The sequence below is a fragment of the Callithrix jacchus genome, chromosome 12 (assembly GCF_049354715.1).
Source record: "Callithrix jacchus isolate 240 chromosome 12, calJac240_pri, whole genome shotgun sequence".
Taxonomy (NCBI): Eukaryota; Metazoa; Chordata; class Mammalia; order Primates; family Cebidae; genus Callithrix; species Callithrix jacchus.
The window spans coordinates 93,257,807-93,268,474 of record NC_133513.1 but is presented as its reverse complement, the minus strand read 5'-3'; the positions used below and the strand labels follow the sequence as shown (position 1 = coordinate 93,268,474).

The following is a 10,668-nucleotide window of genomic DNA, read 5'->3' as shown; positions in this document are numbered from 1 at the left end:
TGCACTGGTGGTAGAAATGGGGTAATCCCCATCCCAGTGTCTACACTTGGATAGCATATTACAAAAACCACATCCCAGTGAAGCCATGGGACCAATTCGCCAAGTGGGTGAAAAGCTTCCTAATGAAGAGGTGCTTCTGATTTTGATGGGCCACAAGACTTGTCATGTAGTTATAAAACTCGTCTAAGGCTGGGCAGGGTGGCTTACACCTATAATCCCAGCACTTTGGGACAGTAAGGCGGGGGGATCATGAGGTCAAAAATTCAAGACCATCCTGGCCAACATGGTGAAACCCTGTCTCTACTAAAAATACAAAAATTAGCTGGGCATGGTGGTGTGCATCTGTAGTCCCAACTACTTGGGAGGCTGAGGGAGGAGAATCACTTGAACCCGGGAGGTGGAGGTTGCATTGAGCCGAGGTCATGCCATCGCACTCCAGCTTGGCGACAGAGTGAGATTCCACCTTAAAAAAACAAAAAACAAAACTCCTCTAATAGGTGCTGTCACTCAAAGATTACCCTTCAAATTCTCTCCAGGCCAAAGATTGCCTTTTGAATTCTCTCCAGGCAAATTGGTATCACTCCATTCTGCTGGTGTCAGCTGCTCGAAATAGTGTAGACGCAGAGAGTTCTGGGACCCATGTCGCTCAGAAACCATGTCAAAGTCCTGGCTGAAGGTATCTACATTACCCACAAATTGCTGTATATGAGTAGAATGTCCAAGCATGATGCCATAGTGAGAGAAGTAAATTTGTATTGTGCTTCAAAGTGCACAGTTTATAAGACTTCTATGTTCAACTGTCTGAATCCTAAAACATTCCTTAAGGTCAAAAGGGCAGGCATTGCTATCAACACTTTGGAGATTTGCAGATAGGTAAATTGAGTCTCAAAAGCTACTTATCCAGAACCATATACTAGTAAGTTGTGAGCCCCCAGGGACTTTATGCACGTTTTTTGTTTGTTTGAGGCAGTCTTGCTCTGTCTCCCAGGCTTGAGTGCAGTGGTGCGATCTTGGCTCACTTCAACCTCCGCCTCCCAGGTTCAAGCGATTCTCCTTCCTCAGCTTCCCGAGTAGCTGGAATTACAGGAGTGCACTATCACACTGAGCTAATTTTTGTATTTTTAGTAGAGACGAGCTTTCACCATGTTGGCCAGGCTGCTCTTGAACTCCTGACTTCAGGTGATCCACCCGCCTCAACCTCCCAAAGTGCTGGGATTACAGGCGTGAGCCGCCACACCCGGCCTACACTGGTTCTTTTTTAACTGCAAAAGTCAAGTGCTGGCAGGAGCTTGAGGACATGGAGATGTACTGGACACAAGATAATCAGGAGATGCCACTTGATTACTACACTTGCAATTTCTTGAGCAAATTTAAACATCATAAAAATGCTAAGATCTTCTTGAGAAAATTTCTCAAGCTGTGTTGCATAAGCTGTGCTCCTGGGGCCAGTAGAGGTTGATCCACACACACGGGGAATGGTTAATACTAAACAGGAGAAAACAATTGGATTTTGCCCAGGTAAGTGACCAAAGGTGAGTAAAGCAGTGCACTGGTGGCCTTGACCAATCAGATGTGAGACTTGTCACATGATGATCCTCCTTTAGCACATTCAAACCCCCGCTCGTCACAAGCCTCCTCCAGAATTCAAAATTAACCAATGGAAATCAGATACCGTTCTCCTGTTGCTCTTCCCGCTTCTCTGGACCATACTGTCAGCTTCCTGTTCATCACCCCTATCCTGAAGTCCAGTTATGCAAGGCAGGGGTCCTTTTGCAATTATTTAAAAGGCTGGTGGGTAAGAGGCAGTGGCTCTCTTTTCCTTTGTCATCAGCTTATTTAACACAAGATGGTTGATACTGGCACAGTTCCTCCTCCTTTTTCCTTTTTTTTTTTTCTGGGGAGTTTCCAAATTTATTGTTTATCAATTGACTCATCTTGGAAATTGAGCTGTTAAACACCAGGATAGAGGATGGTCTTGGTTGCCAAATCTGTCCCCAGCCAGGGCAGCATTGTACCCTTCCAAAATTTTCTAGGCCTCCTCCAAATAACTCAAGAAATGGGAATTTCACCACCTCTCATGGGAGGTTATTTTATAGCCTCTTAACAGCTTAGCTATTATGAAAGTTCTTCTGATGAAATCTTTTTTCCCTTGGGTTCATTCATTACCTTTAGTTAATCCCCTAAAAAGCACCTTCACAATCCCTCTTCCTTCTTTGGGATTTATGGTGCCTTCAACTATCTGCACATGACTTTTAGGCCCCCATCCCATACACAGGCACCCACACTGCTTAGCTCTTCAGCAGCCTACCCACATGCAATTCTTTTCATCTTTCCTCCTACATCAAAACCTCAAGTGAATTTGAAGGGGAATTATGGTTCCCTTCTCAAGATTTTCTCATGTCAGCTGCCTCCCTTCTCCTCAACCACATGCCAGATTTCTGTATGCCAATAGCCCTTCACCAGTGGAAATGACATTTTTCTGGAATGCTGTGTTCTATAGTTTTAAAAAAATAGATTCCTCCTACCTATAGCTTATATCTAGGTTGGATCAATATTTATACAAACTATAATAAGGAGGAAAAATCTAACGTCTGGGACTACCTTAAATCTCTCACTCTGTCACCCATGCTGGAGTGCAGTGGCGCAATCTCGGCTCATTACAACCTCTGCCTCCTGGGTTCAAGCCATTCTCCTGCCTCAGCCTCCTGAGTAGCTGGGACTACAGGCACGTGCCACCACACCTGGCTAATTTTTTATTTTTAGTAGAGACGAGATTTCACCATGTTGGCCAGGCTGCTCTTGAACTCCTGACCTCAGGTGATCTGCCTGCCTCGGCCTCCCAAAGTGCTAGGATTACAGGTGTGAGCCATCACACCCAGCTGAAACTTTTAAACTACAAGTAAAAATCTCAAAATAATATATTTTCCTTAAACATAGGCTATGAATTAATAAAATAGATTCAATCACCTTTTGGTAAAGGAAGTGTGAAGGATTGACTACTCATTTCTTTATGGATGAAAAATTCGCATGGGTGAGTGCCCTAGATGAAAAAGAACTCTTTCTTTCCTTCTTTTTTGGTATTTCCTTCCCATTGACTTTTTCAGAAGCTACCTCATTTTGTTTTTCAGCCACCTTGAATAGCTTGTAGTTTCCTTGGTCTCTGAAGGGACTCACACACACCACAGTCCTTGACGGCAATAGCAACCACCAGGAGGGCCTCACCCTCGTTATGCAACCTTGGGCCTTCCCCCTCCACTGTTTTCTTTCAGCTGCACCAAGGGCCAACCTTTTAAAGCTCTAGGGGCATCACAGACATATTCAGAGCCCCAGGACCCCACCTATTATTCCTTTGCTTAGAAGGAACCTCTCCTTCTCCAAACCTCCCCATCCAAACCTGATGGGGCTCTTCCTTCCCAAACCTCATCCATCCATCAAGATCTAGCTTCTGTTTCATTTCCTCCAGAGGAAGCTGCCTTTTCCTCTAAACTTCATAATGTTTAGTGTCTATACCATTAAAATATGCTACCTCACATTATTCATGCCTCCATTTGCTGCTGCGGCTGCTGCTTTTTTTTTTTTTGAGATAAGGTCTTGCTCTGTCGCCAAGGCTGGAGTGCAATGGCATGAACACAGCTCACTGCAGCCCTGACCTCCTGGCTCAAGCAATCCTCCTGCCTCAGTCTCCTGTGTATCTGGGATCACAGACATGCACTACCATGCCCAGCTAATTTTTAAATTTTTTTGTAGAGACGGGTCTCACTTTGTTGCCCAGGCTGGCCTTGAACTCCTAGTTTCAAGCTCGGCCTCCCAAAGTGCTGGTGTTAGCCACTGCACCTGGCCCATTTGCTCTGTTTTTAAAAGTTGCATTTTATTTTTAATTGATAAATAATGATTGTGTATACTTATGAGGTACAATGTGACATTTTGATACATATATACATTGTGGAGTGATCAAATCTGGTGAATTAGCATATTCATCACTTCAAATATTTATCATTTTTTGTAGTAAGAACATTTAAAATCCTCTCATTTAGCTATTTTGAAGTATACAGGACCTCATTATTTATAGTCACCACACTGTGCAACAGAACACCAGAACGTATTCCTCTTGCCTGACTGAAACCTTGATCCATCAATCACTCTCTTCCCCTCTCACCCACCCCTCACCCCCAGCCTCTCGTAACCACCATTCTAGAATCTCTACTTCTATAAGTTCAGTTTTTTTATAGATTCCACATATAAGTGAGAGCATATGGCATCTGTCTCGCTGTGCCTGGCTTATTTCACTTAACATAACATTCTCTAGGTTTATCTATGTTGTCGTAATGACAGAATTTTCTGTGCCTTTTTCAAGGCTGAATATATTCTATTGTGCATACATGCCACATCTTTTAAATCCATTCATCTGTTGATGGATACTTAGATTGTTTCCATATCTTGGCTATTTTTAATAATCCTGCAATGGACAGGGGAGAGCAGATGTCTCTTCAACACACTGATTTCAATTCCTCGGTGCTTCCTGAGACATATGGCAATTCTATTTTTAGTTTTTTGAGGAACCTCCATACTGTTTTTCAAGATGTCTGTACTAATTTATGATACAGCCAAGTGTACAAGGGCTCCCTTTTCTCCACAGCCTCGCCAACACTTGTTATCTTTCTTTCTTTCTTTTAAAGATGGGGTTTCACCATGTTGGTCAGGCTGGTCTTGAACTCCTGACCTCAGGTGATCCACCCGCCTTGGCCTCCAAAGTGCTTGGATTACAGGCGTGAGCCACCATGCCCAACCCTCTTTCTTTCTTTATTCTTGAGACAGGATCTTGCTCTGTTGTCCAGGCTGCAGTGCAGTGGTGTGATTTCAGCTCACTGCAGCCTCAACACCTCGACCTCCCCAGCTCAAGCAGTTCTACCCTACCCCAGCCACCTGAGTAGCTGGGACTGCATGCACACACCACCATGCCTGGCATTTTTTTTTTTTTGTAGAGGCGGTGTTTCACCATGTTGCCCAGGCTGGTCTTGAACTCCTGAGCTCAAGTGATCCTCCTGCCCTGGCCTCCAAAAGTGCTGGGATTACAGGTGTGAACCACCATGCCTAGCCAAGATCTCTTTATAGGGACACCGAACACATGACTTTGACAAGGCTGATGTTTTGCTGAACATGAAGATGGGCTTCAGGCCAGTGGGTGGCCCTAGCTGGGGAGCTAGGAGTTGGGAAAGTCTCCCCTCTAGCCATCGAAGATGAGGAACTGCAGGGTGACCATCAGCACCTGTAGGGCCAGCCCCATTCCTGGGCTTCACACATGCCTATAGGGGAACCAGGGCAGGTGATCAGAGGCTGGAGTAGGGCATAGGCAGGGATGTGCTTGGGGGCCCATGCCAGGGTTTCAATTCAGGTTATAAAGAAAGCAGATCAATCCTGATATCACTCATAGTTCCATTTTGTGCTCAAGCTTACAATTCTAGGCCCAGGACAAGGCAGAGCAATGGGAAAAGGTTTCCAGCTCAGCTGGGTCCAGATATCCACTCCCTTTAGTCCCAAGCCATACTGTCCTTGTCCTTTGTTCTCTGATCCAGCTTCCCAAACAGGTCTTAGCCTTTTCCCTGCACTGAGCCCCACACCCTTAAGAAACCCCCTTTCTTGGTATATCTCATCTGTAAGCCAGGACAAGGCAAGCCTCAGAAAAAGGAATATAAACTACCTGGGACTCTGCAGTCCTCTGCGGTCCTCTCCCCTGCCCCATCAGTGGTCAGAGACCCTGGCCCTGAAGTCTCTGAGATGGGTTCCTCCTGCCACTTTCCTTCCCCTGTGGCTGAGAGGGTGCAGTGAGGGAGGAGAGCTGCCCCTCCGTATACTCCACCAGGGGACAGCTCAAGGTGAGATAGGATGGGAGCCTCAGACCCATTGGCTGCTCCTGGGAGGGGAGCAGCGCTCTTCAGCCTCCTGCCCAGGCGTTGGTCCCCACCCCAATCCATGTCGGCCCTTTCAGGAGCTTTTAGTGGGAATGAGCTCAGACCCGCAGCACAGGCCCGGCTGCCCTCCTGTCTCAGCTCCTCCCATTGCTCTTTGATCGTCTCTTCCATCTGACCTCTGGGCCCTCTCTCCACCAGGCACTTCTGCAAGCAGCCCCCTTCATCCCAGCATCACCTCTTCCTCCCGTTTCTCCTTCCACTCGCAGGTCCACATCCTCCTCCCATTCCCCTCTCTCCCCTCTTCAGACCCCCACCTTCCAGTTTCCTCACCTCCCCTTTCTGTGGGTTCCCTGGGGCTTACAGCAAGAGGGAGAGAGAGCTCCTGACAGGATTGATGGTCCTTCCCCACCCTGTCCTCTCATCTGCTCCCTCCCCATCGGGCACAGACAGCCCCCTACAAAAGGCAGGAGCCTGGCAGTGTGGAAACAGCTGCTCTCAGACGCCCTTCCCTTCGCCCTCTGCTGGCTAGGCTGGGCTGTGCCTCCGCTCCCTCTTCCTCCAGCTGAGAGTGGGCACCTGGGGTGCTGAGCCCCCCACCTCATTCTCCATGAATGCTGTGGAAAGTCCTGAGGGGCAGGAGCTACAAAAGCTGGGAAGCGGAGCCTGGGACAACCCCGCCTACAGCGGTCCCCCTTCCCCGCACGGGACACTGAGAGTCTGCACCATCTCCAGCACAGGCCTCCCCCAGCCCCAACCCAAGAAGACTGAAGATATACCCGAGGAGACAGCACACAGGACCCGGGTATCCAGATGCTGCCTCCTTATCTGCCGAGGCATCAGAGGTACTGGGTAGGGGGCGGGTTCTCCCGGGATATTGGAGTCAGAAGAAGGAGTCATCACAGGCTTTTGGGCAGGGAGTGGAGGTGGAAGGTAATCTGAAGAAGAGGTGGCTTTTCAGTGTCACTTTGGGGTGTGTGAATTGCCTGTGGTAGTGCTGCATGCCCCAGAACACAGAGGTCAGCTGAATGGGCTACCAGTTGCAGGGAGCCTGGCATGGTCATCACTTGGGGACCCAGAAGGGTATGTGGGAGCTGCTTGGAGGGAGGATGTGGATGTGATGACACCTGGAGCAGATGACTTCTTTCCATGCCTTCATTCTCTGTGAGCCAGGGCTTTCACCCCTGTCGACCTCAGGGAGTTGATGGGAAGGAAGAGCACAGGTGTGGGTAGAGCACCGAGATTCAGCAAGGAAGAAGGCAATGGGCAAGGAAGGGCAGGCGTGGAAAGGGGCTGAAGTCCAGGGACAGAAGGGTGGAACACTGCCACTGGGGATCCCGGGTATCTCTCCCATGCCCCTTTAGGACTTTGGGGAACAACCCTGACTGAGAACACAGCTGAGAACCGGGAACTTTATGTCAAGACCACCCTGCGGGAGCTGCTGATATACATTGTGTTCCTGGTGGACATCTGTCTGTGTAAGTAGCATTTGTCTTTGTGCACATCTGTCTGTGAGAGACATCTACGTGTGCACTATCTGTATACACATTCCTGGGGGTAACATCTGTGGAGCCAGCATCCATCTGTGTACACAGGCTATGTCTGGGAACTTCAGATAACAATATTCCAATGCTATCTATTTATCTTCACAGCTTAAGATACTTTGTTTAAAAGGAATTTGTCAGTCGAAGAAGGCAGATTATTAGAAAGCTGTTAAGAAAAGTTGTTTGGTCAAGAATTACAAGAGGAAGCCAGTTTTTAAGTTCACTTGGCAGCCATTGTTTTCTACTGGCTGAAAAGGTGAAAGGTGAAAATGTTTACCCTTCTATAGAGAGTGGGCCAGCACGGTGGCCCATGCCTGCAATCCCAGCACTTTGGGAGGCTGAGGTGGGCACATCACCTGAGGTCAGGAGTTTGAGACCAGCTTGTTAGAGATCAAACCTCAGTTTGTGTCTATAGCTAGAGCCTCAGGTTTGATCTCTAAGTTGAGAGAAGCAAGTGAAAAGACAGGAGGGTGACTTTGGAAAAATAGAGTCAAAGAACTGTAAATAATAATACAGTATTATTATTACAGGTAATGACAGCAACTTTGCATTTGGTTTATCACTTCTTTCAAAAGTTGCGCAAGTGATGTTTGCCTACTTTAGTATAGCTGTGTGTCGGGTCACATTTTGTTTTGTTTTGTTTTGTTTTGTTTTGAGATGGAATTTCGCTGTTGTTACCCAGACTGGAGTGCAATGGCATGATCTCGGCTCACCGCAACCTCCGCCTTCTGGGTTCAAGCAATTCTCCTGCCTCAGGCTCCTGAGTAGCTGGGACTACAGGCGTGCACCACCATGCCCAGCTAATTTTTGTATTTTTAGTAGAGACGGGGTTTTACCTTGTTGACCAGGATGGTCTCGATCTGTTGACCTCGTGATCCACCCGCCTCGGCCTCCCAAAGTGCTGGGATTATAGGCATGAGCCACCACACCCGGCCCACCTTTTGATAAAAGCTGTAGGTGAGGTCATACAACTAAGGTACCCTCATTACTAGGTGTTCTAGGCTCCATAACACTTCTTGTCAAGGTGCATAAACTTTTTGGAAGTGGAGTCAGAAAGTCAGTCTGACATCAGTACTGATGAAACATTTTGTTTTTTGAGCCACGCACATTTGTGCAAGCCCTCCAGGAAAGCTGGCAGAAAGCGCTTGCTTCTGGCTGTGCTCTGTCGGGCTCACTCTGTGCTGGACAGAAGGGGCGGTACTCTGTGTTTACCACCCACCACTCGGCAGGGAGTGAAAGGACACAGTGCACGTGAGGAACAACGACCTGCCCAATGTGCATTTTGTGGGGCCCTTTCAATTCCTTTCAGCAAATGGCTGTCAGAAATTCATTTGTTGACATATTGATTTTTTTGTCCTAACCATCTGCTAGCAAGGAGGATTCATCTCCTTTTTCAGATCCCATGACAGCAGCTGAAACCCACAGGCAGAGCCATTCTCTATAAATGACTTAAACATCTCTCTTTCCACATTAGCCTCTGGAATGGGACTGTTTCTAGCTCCCCAGAGTTACAGTGAACCATTTTTTTTTCATGATCTGTGTTTTTCTTTTTAATTATCTTAAGTCTTATGATCACACATAATTTCTAAATTTGTGTATATCTCCTCTACTTTAATCCTTTTAAGTTGGCAAAATCGCCATTCCCAATCACAGATACACAGCAGGTCTACGGTTTTGCTTCTGAATGGCTGTTTAAAGACAATCCTAAATTATAACTTAGTTTGACTTAGATTGTAAAGAATCCAAGAGTGAAGTTTAATTGGCTACTAGGCATGTGACCTTATAGATCATCTATAAAATGTGTGAAGTGTTAAATAATTTTTGATATTACACATAAACCATACTAAAATGGCTTTCAAGAAGTAAAGGGAGCCATTTTAAATACAGGGAATTCTAATTAGATTGGCATAATTAAGGCCGAAAATATACAGTAGCCATTGCTACCCATTTATCTTCAATCCTTGCCTTTAAGAGGCAAATGAACACAAAACACAGGTGAATCTTGCTTGGTTCTGAGACAGTGAAGGAATTTCCCCCATATTTAAACATATTCACATAACCAGTTATATAAATCTAAATATAAAACCAATCTCCATTAAGTTTTATGATGGCACTCACCATCTTTGTGAAAAGTTTAGCATTGCTAACAAAGTCTAATCATATCTTTAGAAGGGGTAAACAGTGATAGAATTTATTAAGTTGGAATTACTATTAAAATTCAAAAACTGAACATACTCATTTAACCACAAGCCAGTCTTAGTTTTAAATCAAGACTTCCCAACAAAATATTCTATCATTCATTCATGATGTAAATTCTGGTGTATGAAGTCTATTAAAGTATGGTACACATAAAAAAAGTCATGAGATCTGTTTTGTGATAAATAAGGCAGTGGCCAATTATTATTCTTTAGTAGCTTTTTGAGATAAGCTATCAAGTCTGCCCTTTCTCCCTTCTTCTTCTTTTTTTTTTTTTTGAGATGGAGTTTCGCTCTTGTTACCCAGGCTGGAGTGCAATGACGCGATCTCGGCTCACCGCAACCTCCGCCTCCTGGGTTCAGGCAATTCTCCTGCCTCAGCCTCCAGAGTAGCTGGGATTACAGGCGCGCGCCACCATGCCCAGCTAATTTTTTGTATTTTTAGTAGAGACGGGGTTTCACCATGTTGACCAGGATGGTCTCGATCTCTTCACCTCGTGATCCACCAGCCTCGGCCTCCCAAAGTGCTGGGATTACAGGTGTGAGCCACTGCGCCCGGCCCTCTCCCTTCTTCTTAATGCCAGTAAATATCATTTTTGTTCCAGGGATGTACTTCTTGGGATTCTCCAAATATTCCATCAGTGTATCCTCTCCCCAGGTGATGCCTCTGTTCTTACTGGACTCAGTATAAGGGAATCCAGTGGGCTGATCTCAGTGATACCGTGGAGATTAGGCCCAGTCTTGTGGTTGCCTCCCTTTTCCACGGTGTGGCATTGGGAACACTTCTGAACAAAAATCTTCTTGCCTTTCTCAATATCACCCAAATTTAATTCTCTTTTTTCATCGCTGGCACAACAAAGATTACCACTCCGAAGCCGGATGTCCCACTATTTCACAGAGAACCGTTTTTTAACTCCACTCTATGGGGCAGGAAAGGGTGGAAGCTTGGGTTCTGGAAGTCCAAGAGTCCAATCCACTCATGTTCTCTGCTTGCTGAGATCTCAGTTGCATTGCTGGATGGTC

At 46.2% G+C, this 10,668-nt stretch overlaps 1 protein-coding gene across 1 annotated transcript in view; it reads left to right on the top strand.

Annotated features, from left to right (window-relative positions):
* The first annotated feature begins 6,396 nt into the window (after window positions 1-6,396).
* Window positions 6,397-10,668, top strand: part of PKD2L1 (polycystin 2 like 1, transient receptor potential cation channel) — a 38,362-nt gene continuing 34,090 nt past the window's right edge. The window contains exons 1-2 of the mRNA XM_002807459.5: window positions 6,397-6,751; window positions 7,271-7,384. Of these exons, the coding sequence (XP_002807505.3) occupies window positions 6,517-6,751; window positions 7,271-7,384 (349 nt within the window). The 5' untranslated portion in view covers window positions 6,397-6,516. The remainder of the gene's footprint in view (window positions 6,752-7,270; window positions 7,385-10,668) is intronic.